Raw genomic sequence first — 23,242 nt, 5'->3', positions numbered from 1 at the left:
GACAACATCCCGTTTAAGAGAGTGAGTAATGATAAAATCATTTATTTTATGAAAGGTTTGATTTTAGTTTCTACAAATGTAACATAATAAAATCAAGTTATAGATTATCATTCAGACCGAATAGCGTGCACATACACACCTGTCGTATTTATTCAACCTCGTGTAACAGGTGTAACAAGCCACGATACGTGTCCTCTCTCTTCTCATGTGTAATATTAATTACATGTATGTAGACATTTACATACCCATAACAAATCAAATTTAAATTTATATGTAATACAAAGTGCTACACTTTAAGAACTCCACTTACTATATTCGGTATAAAAATTTTCTTTCTTCTTTATATTAATAATGAACATATATTAACATCAACATGATCAATATTTATATAAATTGGGTGTCTAATTCTTAAAAAAAAAACCGCTATCCTTGAAGCAAATTGCAGGTAAATAAGAGCATATTCAGCGAGATTCGTTTTGATCATTTTTCAAGTCCAAAGTCGTTAAAATTCCCAAAATTCCATTGCATGGTAACCTTCCATCATAACAAACCACGGATTTTTGTCACCTCATTAGGTGCGTGAAATAAATCCATTTTATCATAAATCATATTTACTGAATTTATATTCTTAATTTCGCCAATTTTTTTGTTTAATGTTTTTTATTTATTTATTTACTTAGTTATTATTATTGGGGGGGGGGGGGGGCTTTTGCATACAAGCAAACATGGTAGCTACATGTACTCCACTGAGTTGTATGTCAAAACATTAATTTATATGCAACATCATTGTCTTTTTTTGTAAATCTCATTATCTAAATTGTATTTTAGAGATAAAAGATTTTACTCATGGTAATGCAACTTATACCCATAGCTCCGTATAATCTTAATATACGTTAATGTTTTCTAATTCTAAGGAGGAAATTCTTTAAAATGAATATCTATTAGTCCAACAAGAATTTGAATTAACATATCTTTATTGGATTCGAAAACTTCAAAATATTCTTACAAACAAAAAAAAAATAAATAAAACAACGGGTTCCAGTAAATGTTCTAACAAACCTTTTTCTTTACTCCTCACTAAAATTAAAGTTGTGGAGAATCGTCAGGAATACTGTCCAATAGAAATTCAAATACTCTGAAGTTGATATTAAAAAGATAATTGGGTTTCTTATTGCTGATATGTATGAGGTTTTTAGACACCAGGTCTTCCAGTACTCTATTTGAATCTCCATTGATTCCAACTGCGACCTGTTATAAGCAGACCTATTTTTGTATTCATATATATATGGAGCAAATTTTGTCCACAATTATATATGTGAAAAGAAGAAAAACACCTGCTGTGGCCTTCAACACACATATATTACCAATGCTTATAAATGTTCTTATGTCAATACAATACATACCGGTGAACTTTCAATGAAATATACCACTGTGTCTGACACATCTTTTTCATAGTTCGACATTTTACTTGAAAAAAAGATGTTAATAATTATTTAACAATCACTTTTCAATCTTCAACTTCAACTTCCCTTACTTAATCAGCAAGATACCTTTATCAACTGCATGCAGGGTATATACTCTAACAAAAAAATACTATAGTTAACTATAGTTTACTATAGTTAACTATGGTTATAACTTTGACACTTTGAAAACTTTGATTTACTATAGTGATAACTTTGACACTTTGAAAAACTTTGACGAAAAATTTGACAATTTGAAAAACTTTGACGAAAACTTTGACACTTTGAAAAACTTTGGTGAAAACTTTGACACTTTGAAAAACTTTGGCGAAAACTTTGAAACTTTGAAAAACTTTATCGAAAACCTTGATAATTTGAAAAACTTTATCGAAAACTTTGATACTTTAACACTTTGAAAAAGTTTATCGAAAACTTTGACTCTATGAGAAAAATTATCGAAAACTTTGACACTATAAAAAACTTTATCGAAAACTTTTATACTTTGAAAAACTTTTATCGAAAACTTTGACACTTTGAAAAACTTTATCGAAAACTTTGACACATTGAAAAACTTTATTGAAAACTTTGACACTTTGAAAAACTTTATTGAAAACCTTGATACTTTGATAAACTTTGACAAAAACTTGGATACTTTGACCCTTTGAAAAAAATTATCAAAAACTTTGACACAATTAAAAACTTTATCGAAAACTTTGATACCTTGAAAAACTTTATCGAAACTTTGATACCTTGAAAAACTTTATCGAAAACTTTGACACTTTGAAAAACTTTATCAAAAACTTTGATACTTTGAAAAACTTTGGCGAAAACTTGGACACTTTGAAAAACTTTATCGAAAACTTTGACACTTTGAAAAACTCTAGCTATCGAAAACTTTGACACTTTGAAAAACTCTAGCTATCGAAAACTTTGACACTTTGAAAAACTTTGGCGAAAACTTTGACACTTTGAAAACCTTTGGTGAAAACTTTGACACTTTGAAAAACTTTGGCGAAAACTTTGACACTTTGAAAATCTCTGGCGAATACTTTGACACTTTGAAAAACTTTGGCGAAAACTTTGACACTTTGAAAAACTTTGGCGAAAACTTTGACACTTTGAAAAACTTTGACGAAAACTTTGACACTTTGAAAAACTTTGACGAAAACTTTTGACATTTTGATTTACTATAGTAAACTATAGTTAACTATAGTAAACTATAGTTAACTATAGTTAACTATAGTGTTTTTTTGTTAGGGTATCTCCAAATTCATTCGATACGCAAGAGCATGCTCTACGTATGAAAAATTCTCAACGAGGTAAATTTTTGACAAACAAGTTGATGAAACAAGAATATCAACAGTTTCGTTAAAAGTCATCATTTCGTTAGTTCTATGAACGATACAATGACCTTGTCACATACATGGCAAATACAATTTATCATTGAGTCAAATGTTGACTGACGTTTTTCATACTAATTGTTAGGCCATTATTTAAACACTAAATTATTGACGGATTCATCGTTACTTCCCGGTCATGGCAAGGATCGATCATGCGGCGGGTGTGACAGGTCGGCGGGGGGGTCCTCACTCCTCCATGGCACCTAATCCCATCATCTCAAATGTTTTTGGAGGTCTGTGTTTGATCTGCTCCAATTTAATATTGTTTGATCGACTTTTAAGCTTGAGTGCTGTTCATTACTTCCATATGATTTATTGTTACAAACTGCTTGAAAAATATTGTGATCTGTCCTTAAATAGTGGACGATAAAGCCCTATATTTCTTAGCAACATTCGGGGTCTCTTGTTTCTCAATATATGACCCTCCTAATCCATCCTGGGATCATAAATCTGGGCGCATATGACAGGATCGTATACATATTTAAAGAGAACTTCGTGTCCATTGTCAAATTAAAACATAGGTAATCAGAGATTACAGAGCTCACCTCAACGAATGTTGTCTTTAAGTAAGGCAAAGTCACACAATTAACAAACAAAAAGTGTACATTCCAAAAATGAAAATATTTAAGCAATTTTGATCTGATACTTTGAAATAGACCTATATAAAAAATTCAAACTAGTTCTTCTTCATTAAAATCCAGCGTCTGAAGCAAATTTGAGAGTTGACATCCCTTGATGCATCATTTGTGCAAGTTTGGTTTATACAATGTTATATAAGCCTTATAGTTTTTTGGTAATAGACCTGCACCCATAACTTTTACCTGGTCCATTATCTGAAAAATGTATGTCGAATTCAGCATCCGAAGCATGTCCATTAGTGTGCTTCCTAAGATGTATCGTCCAAGCAAGTTTGCTCATTATAGGGCTCGTAGTTAATTGGAAATGAAACCAGCATCAAAAACTAACATTTTCACTCATCCACAAAATGTAGGTCAGATTCAGCATCAAAAGCAAGCCTGGTAGTATGCATCCTTATATGTATCATCCATGCAAGTTTGTTAATTAAAGAACTCATAGTTACTTGGAAATGAATCATGCACCAAAAACTTTAACCTGTTCACTCATCCAGAAAATGTAGATCAGATTCAGTATCTGAAGCAAGCCTGGTAGTATGTATCCTTAGATGTATCATCCATGCAAGTTAAGTCATTATAGGGCTCATAGTATCTTAGAAATGAGACCTGCACCAAAAACTTTAACCTGTTCACTCAATCGGAAATTGTAGGTCAGATTCAGCATCTGAAGAAAGCCTGGCAGTATGCATCCTTAGATGTATCATCCATGCAAGTTTGGTCAACATAGGGCTTATAGTTACTTGGAAATGAAACATGCACCAAAAACTTTAACTTGTTCACTCAATTGGAAAATGTAGGTCAGATTCAGCATCCGAAGCAAGCCTGGTAGTATGCATCCTTAAATGTATCATCCATGCAAGTTTGGTCAACATAGGGCTTATAGTTACTTGGAAATGAAACATGCACCAAAAACTTTAACCTGTTCACTCAACCGGAAAATGTAGGTCAGATTCAGCATCCAAAGCAAACCTGGTAGTGTGCATACTTAGATGTATCATCCATGCAAGTTTGGAGAACACAGGGCTTATAGTTCCTTGGAAATGAGACCTACACCAAAAACTGCACCAAAAATGTTAACCTGCTCCAAAAACATTAACCTGGTCATTCCTTTGCTGAAATTGCAGCATCTGAAACTTTGACTGGTACAATGAAACACACTTAAAGCATCTTCCATGCACGTCTAATCAATATAGGACATAGAAGTACTTAAAAAGAAAACTGCTCCAAAAAACTTAACCTTAACCTGGGACGCTGACGCCGAGGGTATTACATAAGCTCCCCCAACTTCGTTGAGGTGAGCTAAAAATGCTCAGGAGTTAATAAATGAAAGAAAAAGTGAGCAAGCTCACATACCCCATACTCCCCCAAAACTCAAAGTGCTGAAAACCCTGGAAAAAAATAAAGGAATCGGAATTTCCCGGTGATATGCACATCTACACGTTGCATATGTCCTAAATATCTGCAAAGTTTGACGAAATTCTGTGCAGTGGTTTAAAAGGAGTTGTGCTGACAAACTGTTCATCTCGATCTATATTCAAGGGAAAGGCCAAAAAATCTAGGTTGAAAGGTGCTGAAATTCCCGAAAAAAAAACAAGATTCGGAATTTCCTGGTAATATGCACATCTACACATTGTGTCATAAATATCTGCAAAGCCTGACGAAATTCTGTGCTGCCGTTTATGAGGAGTTGCACTGACAAAAAAACAGGATCGACTGAACGACACTCTTGACGGATGGGTCAAAAATATTATACCTCACACAACTTGTTGCGTGGGGTATAAAAATACTAGTTCATTACATGATCAACTTTGCCCTACCGCACCTGGGACCAACTTACAATTAGCCCTACCCCACCTGGGACCAACAATCTGGAACAAGGAGTTCCGGAAAGATGGTAAATAATCAATTGCACTTGCACCATTTCAATAAGACACAACAAAATCAAGAAAGGTATTATATGAAACTTCCAAAAGTTGTTGATAAAAAAATGCACAATTTTATTATTACTTAAAACATTTGATAGACCATACTTCCAGTGTATATGACCTTTGACATAAGATGATACTTTGACCTTAACATATAAGCCTTAACATGCAATCTCAAATGTAATTATCAAAGTTAAAGAATGGACAGGCAGAAAACAAAACTAACTGCCCCCCTTTAAATAATTGTCCTTATTTTCAATGAGAGTTGTCAAGCTCAGTAAGTGGCTAATGAGGCAGCCACAAATTAAAACACAGTAAACTACACCAGCTCTATCATTCTGCAGCACCATTTATTTCTAGCACTCATCTAATTACATAATATTTTAACATAAATTAATAAACAATAAAGAGTGAACCTATTTCATATGACAAAACATGACTAATTCTAAATGCAGCGTTATTAACATCTTCCCTTATGCAAGCAACATATCAACAACTTACATGCTTTGATATAATCATTTCACAAGTTGAATCTTATTTGTTGAGAAATAATTGGTTAAAAAAACTAAATGGCTATTATGTTCCTATAAAATATTATTAAAAATTATACCTCGCCCTCATGTTTTAAAGAACATAGCAGCAGTACACAGTATTGACGACAAATATTATTCCCAAAATGTGTTTTCAACAAGGAATTAAAACATGCAATATAGTTATATAAAACAATAAGTATAATGGATATTGCATATGGTTGATGGCAACTTTAAAAAAAATTACCCCAGGAAAAAAATTGCCCAACCAAGATACAGCTTAAAACTATATACTGATATCTAAAAGATCTAGAACCACACACAATAGGTCACATTATGTTATTGTTAATTTTAAGTCACATGATGCAATCACTTTTTCCTCTGATAAATGGCCTTCCTGCAACAACTCATATTTTACACTGCTATGCCACTAGCATCCCCCTCTAAATAAAAAAAAAATCTTGAACAGAGATGTTGTCAATCATTATAGATCTCTGATTTGTTGAGTGCTCACAATTGAGTAACATCTCTTAAAAAATTTCAAATTTTAAGACAGTAAAAATGTTTATACATGTATAATAACAATTACTTTGTTACATAGTATACAGGAAAATTTTCGACCCCATCTTATTTTCACCCCTTTCACATTAACCAATTGTGGGCAAATTTAAAAAGGGGTGAATTCAATGAAGACAGTATACTTCCTAAAGCAGAACTGTGACTGGGCGAATTTAAAGTGAAAATCACTTCACTGTAAGCATAAATTTTTTTAAATGCATGTTTGCTATAAGACTATTGCTGGCACGTAGCAACAGGAGGGGCCAGGGGGGAGGGGGGTCTGCTTTTTTGCTTGTCAACTTTTCCAAGTAAAAAAAAATTTATCTGGCTGCCCCCCCCCCCCCCCACTTTCAAAAATGATGCTAAGTGCCTGTAGTATGTTCTGGTGTAGAGTGAAAGAGCAAAGGTTTCTGAGGATTCAGGCCGACAATTACTAGCCAATACTGACTAGTGATATTGACTTCAAGGTAAATTAATCAAGTGACTCCAAAACAGATGACTTATTTGAACAATTCCTAGTACATGATTATGAGAGTTCATAACTCTAGTGTAACATGTCACTTGAAGCATATAACAGAAAATAAGTCTTCTTTTACAGTCTGTTTACACAGAAAATAACATAAATAAGCCTTCATCTACAGAATGCAATAACAAGTTTCTAAAGATAAAAACTGTATTGCCTTAAAACAAACAAGTTGTAAATTGCAACTTGACACAAATGAAGTTGCCACTTGATATTATGTATTTAATTTCATAATTATAAAAATGAAGGAACACTATCAAAACACTCCATTTTATCTTTTCTCAATTTTAACCCAAATCTCATCTTCTGGGTGAGTTACAAGGCCATGCACTGGGGTCACGACCTGACCTTCAATCAGTTTGACCTTGAACTTTCTTAGCAAGGTCACGAGTCCTATGGTGGCTTCAACATAGGCAAATTTGTATCCTGGACAGATCCTCTTCCCGGCAAATCCGAACGGCTGGAAGGCAAGACTTGGTCTGGACTTTGAGATTTCAGGACTAAATCTATCTGGGTCAAACCTATAAAAGGAAGCATATACTGTAGTGTTTCTCACAAAATTCTTCATTTCAATTTCAACAATTGAAATGTTTCCTAATTCATGTAATTCAGACAAGCTTCTTTTAATATTCCATATTATTTAATAGGAAAATCAACAGATTGAAATATAGTGAAGAAACTGCCCCTAATCAAGAAAACAATATTTTTATTAATTAAACTAATCCATTTCAATTTAACTATCAGCCCGCCTACACTAACCTTATGAATATATTGCATTTAGGGATGCTCACAACCAAACAGGCTCAGATGCTAGTCTGAACTACATTTTCTGGATAGGTGACAATTTTAAAGGTTTCTAAGCTTTTCTTTCCCAGGAATCAATAAACCCAATTCTAAACAAACATTTACTTTTTCATGCTCGATGAATTAAGAAATGCTCACTTCCTGAACATTCATTGGGCATGAGATCACCCAACTTATTAATAGCCATTCTCTGTAACCACTTAAAATTCGTTGCCACGCATGGTCACCGATTTTGATGAAACTTCACCAATGCTTAGTACTTGATACCAGAAAAAAATATCAAACAAAATTTCGTTGCCATGTGTCTCGGTTGCTATGGCAACAACTGGAAAAGTTTGAAAAATCAAGATTTTCAGCCACTTTAAGTCTTGACAGTGGCTTAATAAAAATAAGAAAAAGCAAACAAACCATTCTCACAAAAGCATGACACCTTGATGTTACTTATACTGTAAAGGAACTGTTTAGAATATATCTCTAAGTAAGTGGTAACCAAGGGTACATTTGGAATACATTTAAAATGCTGAAATATGCTGAAAAACACTCTGCATTCACTAATGGTAGGTGTTACATGCTCAAATTCAATCAACAACTTAAGAAAAACAATGAAAATGCTTGACCTTAAGTAAATAAGTATAAGCAATATTATTCTATAAATAACTTTTATGGTTGCTATGGTAACACAGTGTAACCATGCAAAACCAGTAACTAAGATTGGGTTAATGCTACTGTCTTGAGGAAAAAACATGAAAATTCAAGACTGGCAAATAATGCATCCTTAGGACCTTGCAACACCAAAACCATAAAAGAAATTGGGTATAATTGCTACTTTGCAGTGTTACCATGGAAACAAAGTACACAGTGCTTAAACGTGAATCATTGGATGATAGTCAAAATTAAGAGTCAAGTTAGCTGTTAATAAATATCTATCATAAAAGTTTTGGGAATCTACATTTAAGGGTACGTATCCAAGGAAAGAAAATATTTTTCAGGTTTTTAAGCATATATTTCCTGCTTATTTCCATAGCAACACTCTATTTAAAAAATCTAATCTGATTTTTTTCAAATGGGAAAACTTGGAGCACACCAACATCTTATAAAATTGATCATTAGTTATGAGGAAATGTGCTTTTTTTAAAAGATAGGATCAAATTTAAACGTACAGAGTGTTACTTTGAAGGCTCTCTGTGGTATAAAAACCATGGCAACCATTGCCAACCAAAATGAAATATCATATTTTGTACTTGGAATATGTTTCAAGGCTCTTTTTTCTATTATTTGGTCACATTTCATCCTATAATTTCTTTTATTTGTATGTGTATGTCTTTATAAAATTCAATGAATATTTTTTTTTACTTTTGAATGCTTTGTTACCATAGTAACATATGTAATAGTTGATTTACCAAACATGTTTATCATGCATTTGAGACATCTGACCATTACCTTTGGAAACAGTCATTGCCAATTGTTTGCTTTGCTGTAAATGTTAACTATGGGGCTCTAAACATGTTAAAAAATGCCATTTTTCGAACTTTAAGACATGTTGCCATGGTACTTACTATAAAACATAGCAACCAATTTTTGCCTGATTTCAGTTTAGGGTATCAATGACTTTTATCATAGAGAGTTTGGAGAAATTCTGAGACTATGCATGCCACAGCTCCTATATAAAATTTCAAATCATTACAGAGAATGGCTCTTAACAACAGTTATTCGGGAAAACTTTGTAACCTTTTTATATACAGTGTGCATGGTTTTTGAATTTGTCATATAAATATTTTAATCTTACTTCTTGGGAAAGTGGTACATGTAGTACTTACTTGTTGGGAATGGGGTAGTACTTTTCATTCTGCAGACTCACACCAAGGGCATGAATCACAGGAGTCTGAAATCAAAACAAGATCTTTTTCAGTTACTGTAAACCAACTCTTATTCATCATCGTGAATATTTCTTGCAGCGAACCGGTCCTTAAAGTGTATGTCTCTTAATAACAACAGATCCAAAAAGGCTTGATTGCAAATATTGATTATCACAAACTAGTTTATCCCTGGTAAATAGTGAAATAAAGTTCATTGGGGATGAAAATTGGTTTACAGTATGCATGTAAATGCACCTGATGGCACCATGCATGCAAATGCCACTTCGGTTTCATCAGTTTCCTATCAATTTCACAGTTAAAATTATCTGAATTATGTCTAAAAAACACCAACATTGTTACAATATGATCATTTTCTCTATATGACTTTCTACACACGCTTTTGTGATGAAATTAATGTTTTAAATCAGAATCAGGAGGAGTCTTACATTTTTTGGAATTTTATGCCCTCCAAGCTCGGAGTCGAAATCCTGAAATCTAGCGGCCCAGGGGGCCACAACGGCACACCTTAAAGTCTCATCAATAACTTGGTGCAGGTACCTAACAAAAACAAAATCATTGAGAATAGATATATTGCATCATACTTCTTCATGTTGTCCTGATGACAAAATGGAAAAATACATCTGAGACTGAATGAGTAGAAATTATGTAATTCCACAACAACATAAACAGACAAGATATTTCAGAACAATTCACTACTGTATACATCCAGGGTTATTTTTGCCCCCTGTTATTTTTTGCCTTTCATATCTGCAGACATTTTTATCCAATTTTAAATTGGCTCAGTCATATTTTTGTTGAAGAGATTATATTGTGTTCTTTTAATTCACCTTGTTTTAAATTCATCCGTCTGTGATTAGGGCCAAAGGGGTGAAACAAAACAGGGACAAAGTATCCCTGTATCTATACATAGTATGCCTTTGTCTAACTATGGTCTAAGTAAAACTTAAGTACGAACACAAATATTGCAAATATATGGGATATAGCAAAGTATTCATTAATTTCCAACTATATTTATTTTAATTTTACGAATTTGTTTTACTGATCTAAAGAATTAGGGATATAGTGAAGTAATTTCACAGGTCCCAGTGACTTTCTTATAACCAAGTTTTACTGCCTATCCTACTGATAGTAATAGTAATTAAATCTTTGACTATGTTTAATAAGGTCTACACTTAAACTACAATTTTTGCTATACCAAGGTCTAAACTAACACTACCAGTAAATCTTTGTCTAAGGACCTACATGTATATCTTATTTATAATACTTAATCTCTAGCTGTACTAAGGTTTACATACACAGAATGTTTGTTTGTATACATCCTACTTATAAAAGATACTAAACAGTCAGGGGCATAACTCAAACAAGTTATTTTCAAAAATAACTCAAATGAGTTATTTTACATTATTTCACACACACAAATTTTTTTTGAAAAATAACTGAAATAAGTTATTTTTATATCCTACTTGAACATTGATTTCTTGAAAATTTCGTGTTTCCTGCCAATTTGCATTGCATTTTGGGATTCCATTATGTAATACTAGATAAAGTTCACCGACTCCAATGGAGAATTGGTGAGGAGGTGGAGATAAAAAGCATTTTACTCCTTGTTTTGTGGTTTTATCCACATGGTGTATATGTCCAAATTTAATCATTAAATAAAAAAAATTCCCCACTTTTCCCAAGACTTTGAACACTTTTTCTGCATTGAGCAAGGTTTATATTTAGTCAAACATTTGTTTTTGTCTAGGTGCACGAGCAAAATCCTTTGGTGCACGGGGTGTGAAGTTAGGGAGGAATGACACAAAATAACTTAAATAAGTTATTTATTTATTGAAGCTATTTTGGAAAAATAACGTGTTTGAGTTATTAAGGTTGGGAAAAAGTAGGTCATAGCAAAGAGAAGTAACTCATTGAGACAAAAAAATAACTCATTTGAGTTATTTTTGAAAATAACTTGTTTAAGTTATGCCTCTGACTGCTAAACTACATTCTACTTACACTAAATCTTTGTATGTTTTAGGGTCTACATCCTCATCTTCAAGAACTTTTTTGATCTCTTTGTAGACTTTATCCTGTATGTCCTGATGGGTGGCCAGAAAGTACACTGCCCATGTTAAAACTGTGAAATAGAAAATACACTGTGTTATAGATAATATACTGCCCATGTTAAAACAGTGTGCTAGTTAGAATATAGAACTTGAAAGGCAACCATGTAATACCATCCAAGTCTGATTCTCTGCTAGTCCTGCTGCTATGCTGCATCAATTATGCATTTAATACTGTCGATTCCTTATTTTTCGCAAGTACTTTTTATCGTAAACTGGGTCTTTCACATAAAATGTGAGAATTATAATTCGCAAATGAACGGTTGATCAACAGAATTTATATAGACTTCAGCATCATAAAATTAAAGGCGCGTAATATTTAAGCATTATGAAAATTTGTTTGCACACACTGTTGCAGTTATGAAACTATATCACTCAAAAAATAATGATTCATTGCTTATATTTACATTTTTTAACTTTGTATCTTAAATTAACTGCAACTCTATTTAAAAACCTAATACATGTAGTATGTATTATCCTTCGTGTAAGCCACATTTAATGGATCAGCAAAAGTAACAGCTTCTGGTCAATTTGAACGTGATTTCTTGATTATCGCTTGTGACATTGCACTTCCTCAGCATTCAACGATTATGACGTCAAACTAAAACGCATGCTTTAACCTCTTTACACCCCTGTCTGTATTATGATATTTTGAATGCAATAGATTTCCATTCATTTTATATGCAAAAAATATATGTCATGTAAATATTTTTTCGCCAGTGACACTTTTTGCGGAAATTAATTCCTCACGTATAATTAGGAATCTACAGTATTTTCTTTGCCATTTCAACAAACTGTTGATGTACTATTCCCCACTCCTCCAGGGGTGTGCAATTACCATCGCCTGACGCCAGGGGCTACCAGTTTTAGAGGTCGGGCTATCTTAAATCTATACTGTGTTAGCCTGTCGGGCTAGAAAATCTAAATAGAAAGTAAACATATATTTACCTTGACTGAATTGAGGTACGAATTAACTTTTCTGTAAAATCATTTTAACCTATATGCATTGTGTGTTCCTATCACCAGTCTTCTCAGTGACAATTATAGTTGATATAAATAGGGGGAATAACCTGACAATCACAAAGCGCAAACCATTATTTGTTTAATTTATTTCAATTTAAATGGTTTTTTTAACCTTTATGTTATACTTATACATGTATTGTTTTTGGTAATTAATGGGCTAGTGACTGGCAACCTCGAGCTAGTAACTTTGCTACCACCACTAGCTCGACGGGCTGGTAATTTATTTTTGTAATTGCACACCCCTGTTCTCCTGAATCTGCTTGTAGAAAATTATACAGATTTCTCAAACAAGTAATTTGAGCCTGTGGACAATTTGTGATCGCGTACAAATTGTAAATTAATACCACACGGAAAAAAGCATTTCTACAGTATGTTCAAAGAGCTTATACATGTTCAATCATATACATTGGACAATTTTTGTGAGCACTTTAAACATGTTAGTTTGTAACAATATATATATATTGATCTTTATAGCAAGGATCTAATCCATAAGATTGAATTCTTGTAAAATTCTGGCATGGCAATTCTAACGCGAGCATCCTAGACAAACAGGCTCATTTCATTTATAGATGGTTCTACAGTACAGTATTAGCTTCATAAAACTTGATCATGTTGATGCAGTAACTTTACAATTTAATGAAGTTAATAATAAATAAGTATGAAATTCTAACTTTACTATTTCATGTACAGTAAAACTCGGTTATAATGAAGTCACTGGGATCTATGAAATTACTTCGTTATATCCGTAGTTCGTTATAAATGTATAAGAAATTCATTAAAATTTATACAGCTGGGGATCCAAGATGACTTCGCTATATCCGTAAATTCGCAATATCCGTGTTCGCACTAAATGAGTTTTGCTGTAGTGATATATGAAGTTATGTATATATTACCATTTCCCGTCGTGTGAAACCCCCCGATGACGTAAGTTAAGGCATCTGAGAAGACCAGCTCCTCGTCTGTTGTGCTTTCTAGTAGCGCGTCAATCAATAAATATTCATTCGGGTCTTTCTTGTGTTTCTTGCAGTTTTTTATTATTTTGTTGACCTGCTCCGACATTCTTTTCTTGGCTGAAAGAGAGAAGGCACAAAGTAGCACCTAAACAAAAACTTTAAAAATGAATTTCAAAATTTATTGCTTTCTGTACTGTTACATGTACTATAGAAGGATGAGCAAAGAAAAAGTAAACTAAGAATGTGTAATGAATTGCCCAGTCTTTACTGTACTTTTAAATACATGTTCAATTCAGGAATGTTTTTAAGTTTTGTGTGAGTTATTGGTGTGTGAATCACACAGACTTGTCATGAAGGCATATTTAATGAAGCCAAGCCAAGATAAAACTTTACCGTCCTCAAAAGCTTTCATCCTCGAACTTCCGTCTTCGGGGAAACCCTCTGTTAACCTCCTCTCCATTTCCTGCCATGCCTATAAAACAAGAAGTCTGTTGAGCTCCTTCGGAGGGGTGCTATAAATATCTACAGTGGACCTTCAGATATCCGGATGCTTCAGTGTCGGGACAATTTATAATCGGAACTGATTTTTTAAAATGTTATTTTGTCTTGTTTAACTGGTAATTCAGATATCCGGTGGGTAGTGGCCAACTTTTTTCAAGGCCAACTTCCTTTCACTTCCAATTTTTTCCTATATTTCCTTGCTATAAATACACTGTGGTAAAAAGTAGGGGGGGGGGGGGGCAACCATCTTTTCAATGGACATTTTCTATAGTAAAGGTAATGTTAGGGAAAAAAGTGGGGGGGCCAGGCCCCCCCCTGTTGCTACGTGCCTGAATTCATGTTTTTCACTTAGCTATGACGTCTGGAGCACTCAACCATGACGTCATGTAGCCTAAGAGTTCATCAGAAAAAAGATGTAGGCAAAGGGAAAATCAAAGAAAATGTAATAAACAGAAAATTCAATGTTTTGTAGATGAATATGGAACTTATTTCACTCGTAAGACAGGATTTTTTTATATTTTCACTTGTCCCACTTGTGAAATAAATTCCATATTCAATTACAAAACATTGAATGTCCTCTATATATCTTACTTCCACCCCCCCCCCCCCCCTCACATAACAATGATTCTACAGTACTAAAGCTGACCGTACAATTTCATACTGATGACTGAACTCTAGAATCTGTTCGTCTGACCAGGCTTTACTTCCAAACAAGTTGACCAGCCCCAGCTTTAAAGCGAACCCGATCATGTACTGTGCTAAGGGGATGTGCTCGTCCTTAGCTATACTTGACCACTTCTTCACCAAGTTATCGGAAATCTGTGGACAATGAAAGTATAATTATTAGTGGTTTAGAAAAGAAAAGGAAAAAAAAATAATTGGTCTTTCTAGTGATTGAGACAATATTTCATACAGTTTAAGTGGAATTTTTAGTGAGATGTATTTCAGGGATTTGTTCTTAAAAGTTGATATAATTCAGCTATTGAGTATAATAGTTTCACCTCCCATACAGAATGTATTACATGTGATTTTTAATTTAAGCAACCTCAACACACTTGCCAATTATGCTAAAATTGAATTCACACTAAAAATTCTGCTTATACAGTTCTATCTTAAATTTATCAATCAGAATTGATAGCAAATATTAGTGTTGTAAAATCGGACAAATTTTACTATTGATTATCAAATTGAATCGGAAGAACACAATCGATTATATAATTGATAATTTGAACTATTGAAAAAGGTTAAATTTATTCACCCTGAGAAGTATTTTTAATAGGATATGGATATAATTCGGCGTCAACCTCTTCACCATGCACATTCGCCATTTTGTTTACCGCCAATTAGAGTGACGTCCCATTGGTGAATATAAAAGTTAAACCTGCTCGGCTTGAAAAATATGGCTTGAAAAATATAGAGATCTATCGATGATAATTTTTGCAATCGATTGTCGCCAATCTGGGCCTTCAAACGACGATTTTTCGATAGTCGGCGACTATTGTAACAACACTAGCAAATATTGCCCCTTTATCAGATTTAACACTTTGAATTTTTTCTTATTTTATTTTTAGCACTCTTTTTCTCGTTTTGTCTCCTTGTATAATGTTACAGTTAATACTAAAACACAAATCAAACAGGAAATGAAAGACATTTTGTAAATTAGCAGGAAAGTCCAATAATCATTTCACTCTGCATAAAGGTAATGAAGTAATTACATGAACATAGTTTAAACATGTTAATGAACTTCCTTGTTTGAGTTTTAATAGCTAATTGATTTTTCATAAAGAAAAATGTCCTTAAGTCTCTTTGTGGAGAGTTACTCGTATACTTTTTGCTCAAACACAAACAAGTCTTATGAACTGTGACTATGTCTTAATTGAATTTCTCCCACAATTTGAAAGTTCCTGTTTTGTTAGATATAAAAAAACTTGGCCAAACTTACTTAACCTTGTACATACATTAACCAGAACTCTTTATATCCTTATTAGGAAGAAAGTGAAAAGTTTACTACTAACAGGATTCGTATTATTTCCTTATAACCTAATTTTCCTCATAAACAAGTTCTTTATATCTGAATTCTACTGTAGTGGTAGTGTAGACAACAATTACATTACTAAATTATATATTTCTGTGTTATTAAGAAATTATTTTCTATCTAGCTTCTAATCTAGTAGGAGATTTATTTGGTGAGCAAGCTGGGTGTAAGTTTTCTTACATATGGCATGTATGGCTTGAGCAGAGGTGTAAATAATGTGACATCATAATGCACAGACTCTCTATCACAAAAAGCAATCAACATAACATCATGAATCATTGTATCACATAGTGAATCTTATCCATAGTTTGAAACCCCATTGATTGTACTTAAGTTTACAAAAAAGTTGGTAACATAGGAAATTTATTTAATTTGTTACTCAGGTCATATCAAGGGTGTACAAAGATTTACTCCAAGTTTATTCCATACACCCTGAGGTCCAAGGCTGAAGGCCTATAAGGGTGTATGGAATGCAACCTTGGTACATCAGTCTACACCCTCGATTGGAACTGACTAGTGGTACCTACCTCCTGTATAGCTGGGTAGTAGTGATGTAGGTAATCATGGGCCAGCACAGAATCGTAACACTTTCTCCGTCTTCTACCCTCAGCCTTGTTGGCGTACTGGATGGACTTCTCTCCAATCAGTGGCTTAAAAAGCTCAAATAAGGAAGCTATCAGAAAAAATCCATAAAAAGTCAGAATTCAAATAAATTCCAATACCTCAACAATCTTTTTTCATTTCAAAAATGCTACTCCTACTTGAGAAAAAAATAGTAATTTATGAAACATGGAAGTCCACTCCAAATTCTGCATTTAAATCTACAATAAATAACTAATTAGATTCTTTAATCATATTATTAATGAGATTCTAATGAAAATCTGAGCTAAATGCCAAAGATGATTACCAGTATAAAATATGGTTATATGATAAAGATGTTCTTTAATTCTGAAGGCAAATTCATAATCTGATTAAGATACAGTACATTTTATTGCAAGGTATAAAAATGTCTTTTTTACGACAATTTCTTGCCATAAACCAATCCTTTCATTCTTCCCATTTTTTAAAAAAAAAATTCAAAGACTGATTTCAAATTGATGGAACGCTGATAAATGTTGCTGTAATTATGATATCTGTTTTACGCTTAACTTACGTGGTCGATCAAACACGGCTGCGTGCTGTTTGAAGAGTTCTGGAGAGCAGATACTGATGACGAGTTCCTGTCCCATCCAGAAGGCAGTGATGTCACCGTACTGTTTGTGTAGCTCAAGGAGGTACTCGTGTAAACTCCCAGCGCGGGCAATGTCTGACAGGTTCCCATCCCTATATAGTCACAATGTTACATTACATAATGAAAAATTCATTATAATAAACCTTAATAAAAAAAAATACAATAAATACTTTCTTCTCAAATATCCATGATGATTTTCTTTCATGTAAATTCCAAATAAAACTCAAGTAATTTTAACTATTAATCCTGTAATTCAGTGAGAAGCATGCATCACTCACGAAATAAAATTCTCACTTTTATTTTTATGGTGCTGAATTCCACGTAAATTCTCCTTATCAACCAACCATTTGCAAATAAATATTCTTGCGATTGAATGTTAAAGAGCCATATGGTGATAATAAGTACTCACACAAAATAAGGAATTTACAGCAGTTGTTGTTAAGTTGAACATTTTAAATTTCATAAAAAAAGCTCTGTACGAACAGGACAACTATGACCCCCCCCCCCCAATCCCCACTCAAACCCCATCCCTCCGGACAATTTTTCCAAAGCATGATCATGTTGATACTGAATCTTCTGAGATTCTAGGCTGAAGGATGAAACACTTGGTGTTATACAGGAAGACCCCTTCTTTTTAATTCTAAAAAAATTTATCATCTACAGTTATAGCTTTAAAATGTCCTTGACCTGACCTTGACCTTATAAAAACATTCAGGGCTTATAATATGACCTTGACCTTATCAATTGACAAATTACCTTACATGCAAGGTCAGGACTTTTTATTCATTAATTCTCAACCCAGAGGGTAAATATGATCTAGACCTTTACACTTAACCTCTGAGTAAATAACCTTGACCTTTTGAGAATGATCATGTTGCAGTGTTGCGACAAACCTGATGGTCACATCCAATTTTTATGCTTAGTTTGAATCTTTTTAAAAAATTACAAATTAAATGACCTATTAATCAATGCTAGCTGGCTCAGGAGATGAGAGTCCCTGGCTGAGATTAGCTCATATAAAATTTAAGCCAGTCAAAATATAAAAAGAAATGTCACTTACTCCTTTGTTGTTGGCTCTGGACCTGGTATGCTTGTAACTCTTCTGGATCCCTGAAAAATAAGTAAATTGCACAACTTCATAAAAATCAGTTACACCTTTCATGGAAATCATAAACATAGAATTAATGTATCTTAGTGAAGTCTACTTATGTACCCAGTTTTATTGAAATCAGACCAAAACTGTAAGAGGAGTAGCATTTTGAAAATGAAAGAATTTCACTGTCACAAAAATTTCTATTTTCAGTAACCACAACAACACCCTTCATTGAAATAAAAAAACAATACACATAATTATGTATCTTATGTAGTCTACTTTTGTGCCAAGTTATATTGAAATCATACTAAAACTGTAGGAGGAATAGCGTTTTGAAAGTATTTCACAGATATTGCTATTTTTAGTACTGGCACCACCTAGAAGAGGAAGTTGTCTGCACCCCAAGGCTAGAAAGCTTCAAGTCAGCATCCGCACCCTAGAGCTAGAGAGCTTCAAGTCAGCGTCCGCACCCCAGAGCTAGAGAGCTTCAAGTCAGTGTCAAGTCAGCGTCCGCACCCCAGAGCTAGAGAGCTTCAAGTCAGCGTCCGCACCCCAGAGCTAGAGAGCTTCAAGTCAGTGTCAAGTCAGCGTCCGCACCCCAGAGCTAGAAAGCTTCAAGTCAGTGTCCACAGCCCAGAGCTAGAGAGCTTCAAGTCAGCGTCCGCACCCTAGAGCTAGAGAGCTTCAAGTCAGCGTCAAGTCAGCGTCCGCAACCCAGAGCTAGAGAGCTTCAAGTCAGCATCCGCACCCTAGAGCTAGAGAGCTTCAAGTCAGCGTCAAGTCAGCGTCCGCACCCCAGAGCTAAAAGCTTCAAGTCAGTGTCCACAGCCCAGAGCTAGAGAGCTTCAAGTCAGCGTCAAGTCAGCGTCCGCACCCCAGAGCTAGAGAGCTTCAAGTCAGCGTCCGCAGCCCAGAGCTAGAGAGCTTCAAGTCAGCGTCAAGTCAGCGTCCGCACCCCAGAGCTAGAGAGCTTCATGTCAGCGTAGAAAGCTTCAAGTCAGCGTCCACACCCCAGAGCTAGAGAGCTTCAAGTCAGCGTCAAGTCAGCATCCGCACCCCAGAGCTAGAGAGCTTCAAGTCAGCATCCGCACCCTAGAGCTAGAGAGCTTCAAGTCAGCGTCAAGTCAGCGTCCGCACCCCAGAGCTAGAAAGCTTCAAGTCAGTGTCCACAGCCCAGAGCTAGAGAGCTTCAAGTCAGCGTCAGCACCCCAGAGCTAGAGAGCTTCAAGTCAGCGTCCGCACCCAGAGCTAGAAAGCTTCAAGTCAGCGTCCGCACCCCAGAGCTGGAGAGCTTCAAGTCAGTGTCCACAGCCCAGAGCTAAAGAGCTTCAAGTCAGCATTACAACAACTTCACAACTAAATGCAACTCCCTCTGTCACAACAAAGCCCAAGAGGATCCTGTGACATACAGATACAGACCTAGAACAATTCATTAGATGGTGCCAGTGTATATATTGTGTATTATTAGGTAGAGGATATACGAGGGTTGTCCCAAAAAGTTGTAGACAGGTAAAACAGTTTTGTTTCTATTTGCGAAATTAAACTTTTTTCCTTATCATAGCATAAAGGAACATTTTGTAATTATGCTTTTCAAGTTTCATGATGATATCACATTTATTAAAAAAATTATGAAAAAATAAAGAAAGCATGTAAGTGTACATCGGCGCATGAAAGCAAACGTAATTTACGTCCCTTACAACGTCATGATCTCTTTTTCTGCTTCACACACGTCTGTTAACATACAATAATTTTTTAAAGTAAAAGACCACTCTTGACTAAGGGACATATTTAAAAGTACTACTGTCCGTTTTTTGTTTTTGTTTGTTGTTTTTATAAAGCAGATTCAAATTTCAGTCAAACTCTAGTCGAAAGATCTCCTTACATTGTAGGCAACAGAGAATACATGTTATTTAACGTCGTTCGTGGCCCAGATTGTTCCCCATTGTCTACGTTTAACAAACAGTATACTCTACCTCTTACACGCTGCAACTTTTTTTAAACTCTCATATGAAATTTTGACATATTATTAAGATTTTGATTCGGGTTTCACTGATCTAAATTTGAGTTCATCGTTTTTCGTAGTACTAAATACAAAATAAATGCAAATGTAATAGTTATATACTTAAATTATTCTGAATTTTGTTCGTGCGCCAAGAGACCTTATCAGCCTTCATATAAATCATCCTAATATTATAAATATGAAAGACATACATTTAAGAATTCACAATTTTAAAGAACACTGAATATATATTATGCCTATGCAAAATTTTGTTAGTAGTGGTTGCATGTTTAAAAAGTTATAAACATTGTCTACGACTTTTTGGGACAACCCTCGTATTATTATATTTTTTACTTTAACATGTTCAAGAAAATTAAGTAACATCAGGTGCCTGTGTTTTAATTGGTGAGTTAGCAAGTCTAGTGAAGTACAGGCTGATATGGAGGTGTCAATTATTCCAGTGGGTGCTCTCTAGACTATATCCATTAAAATTCTTGACTGAACTATATCAACTGGAATATGTAATAAAATCTAAAGTGTGTTTATTTATGTCACTACTGCACTGTACTAAGTGAAAAGTGGGCTTTGAAGCTTATGACTTCCTTCTATCACATCGGCATTTAAATATCCCCTTTTAAATGATGAGTAAAGGGGGGGGGGGGGGTTGCATTTCATTAACAGTGATGAATGGTGTTTTTCCAGCACGGCACCTATAAGTAAGCTAATGCTCCTCTGCTGACTCTAGTGTCCGTGTTTCTGCCCCGTTAAACTTCTGACATACCTGTTGACGTTTGTAACGTCAATGTGAGTCAGAGTTGGACAGCTATAAAACGTCGTTTCATCTGTTTACATTTTTCTTGGTTGAGGTAAGATGACATGTTAATAATTTTGTTAAGGTTAACATGGTTCATAAGCAAGAAGCTAGGAAGCAACTATAATCTGAAATCTTTTAAATTCACTATTCACACTTTGATGACATCTGGAATGCTACGCGGAGCACATACCAAATGCACACTTACCAGTCAGGGGCATAACTCAAACAAGTTATTTTCAAAAATAACTCAAATGAGTTATTTTACATTATTTCACACACACAAATTTTTTTTTGAAAAATAACTGAAATAAGTTATTTTTATATCCTATTTGGACATTGATTTCTTGAAAATTTCGTGTTTCCTGCCAATTTGCATTGCATTTTGGGATTCCATTATGTAATACTAGATGGAGTTCACCGACTCCAATGGAGAATTGGTGAGGAGGTGGAGATAAACAGTATTTTACTCCTTATTTCGTGGTTTTATCCACATGGTGTATATGTCCAAATTTAATCATTAAATAAAAAAAATTCCCCACTTTTCCCAAGACTTTGAACACTTTTTCTGCATTGAGCAAGGTTTATATTTAGTCAAACATTTGTTTTTGTCTTGGTGCACGAGCAAAATCCTTTGGTGCACGGGGTGTGAAGTTAGGGAGGAATGACACAAAATAACTTAAATAAGTTATTTATTTATTGAAGCTATTTTGGAAAAATAACGTGTTTGAGTTATTAAGGTTGGGAAAAAGTAGGTCATAGCAAAGAGAAGTAACTCATTGAGACAAAAAAATAACTCATTTGAGTTATTTTTGAAAATAACTTGTTTAAGTTATGCCTCTGACTGCTTACGCAACGTCCCATGTGTATCCCATCATACATAGACAAAACTATGAGTGACAAAATTTACGGCATGTCATAAATATAAAAAAAATCTTACCGGATACAAGTAAATTATGGCTATCAATAAGGCTATAAGAAAAGTCGCTGCAAAAATCACAAAGTCTAACATCTTGTTGATCGACTTGTAACGTGGACGGGGCAGCTCTGTTTTTACTGCGGTAGCGTGTAAAACAAGTTCCCAGTGATGACGCATCGCAATGGAAGAAGAATTAAAGTACTGAAAGTAATCGAAGCAGTAAAACGACGGTCAGTAGATCTAGAGATTGAGATGTACCCTTTTTTCAGATCTGATGTGCATTTCATGTCAAATCTAGGGTATTAAATCAACTTTTGTTTAATGATCAATGTATTGGTAATATCTTTCTTGAATATATACGATTAAATTCCAAATGAATGTATTCTATAAAGTTAACGCCTAATTCGTTTTAAAAACGTTACCCCTATGTAGTAGGTATTCAGCAAGTTCTAATAAAAATGTTAGATGTTCTTTGTGTTGTGTTTGTTTTTAAGTTGCTAGTTTTAATATTTTTTAAAACCCTTTTATTACCTTTTTATTTCCAGGTAAGTTTGAATCTACCTATAGTGAGACTAGTAAATACATTACATTATAAAGAGACAAATGTTTAATAATAATTTTAAAAAGCTCTAATATTTTGTATAGCGAAAAAGCGTGCATGCATATAAAATTTCTGAGGCCAAATGTAGAAGACGATATTTATTATATGAAGGTCAAAGGCAAGAGATTTTAAAGAAGAATAACCAAAAGCTATTTTTCAATTTCAAGCAACTTAAATGAAGGTAATAAAACTTCCAGTGAGATTGATGATTGTATTTTCGAAGAATTGGATAAAGATATAGATATCAATGAAATTGAAA

The 23,242-nt window shown here is 34.1% G+C and overlaps 1 protein-coding gene across 1 annotated transcript; it reads right to left on the bottom strand.

Annotated features, from left to right (window-relative positions):
• Positions 1-6,847: 6,847 nt before the first annotated feature.
• LOC134232218 (cytochrome P450 20A1-like) lies at positions 6,848-22,539 on the bottom strand. The gene is made up of 11 exons (XM_062714164.1): positions 22,404-22,539; positions 18,621-18,670; positions 17,483-17,652; positions 16,857-17,002; positions 14,946-15,113; positions 14,187-14,265; positions 13,734-13,910; positions 11,711-11,831; positions 10,138-10,249; positions 9,653-9,717; positions 6,848-7,552 (listed from the first exon to the last, which is right to left on the bottom strand). The coding sequence occupies exons 1-11, from the start codon at positions 22,473-22,475 to the stop codon at positions 7,303-7,305; spliced, it is 1,410 nt and encodes a 469-aa protein (XP_062570148.1). The 5' UTR covers positions 22,476-22,539; the 3' UTR covers positions 6,848-7,302.
• Positions 22,540-23,242: the final 703 nt, after the last annotated feature.

This window comes from Saccostrea cucullata, unplaced genomic scaffold (genome assembly GCF_032062105.1).
Source record: "Saccostrea cucullata isolate Sc308-1 unplaced genomic scaffold, CSIRO_AGI_Scuc_v1 ctg408, whole genome shotgun sequence".
Taxonomy (NCBI): domain Eukaryota; kingdom Metazoa; phylum Mollusca; class Bivalvia; order Ostreida; family Ostreidae; genus Saccostrea; species Saccostrea cuccullata.
The sequence above is the reverse complement of the archived record's forward strand: the minus strand, read 5'-3'. Positions and strand labels throughout refer to the sequence as shown.

Bases quoted from the DNA above. Each gene is read 5' to 3' on its own strand.
- LOC134232218 (XM_062714164.1), bottom strand. From the start codon at position 22,475: ATGTTAGACTTTGTGATTTTTGCAGCGACTTTTCTTATAGCCTTATTG. The intron at 17,653-18,620 runs GTAAGTGACATT...GTGACTATATAG, and splicing joins CCAGAGCCAACAACAAAGGA to GGATGGGAACCTGTCAGACA. The intron at 17,003-17,482 runs GTAAGTTAAGCG...TTTTTCTGATAG, and splicing joins AGCCGTGTTTGATCGACCAC to CTTCCTTATTTGAGCTTTTT.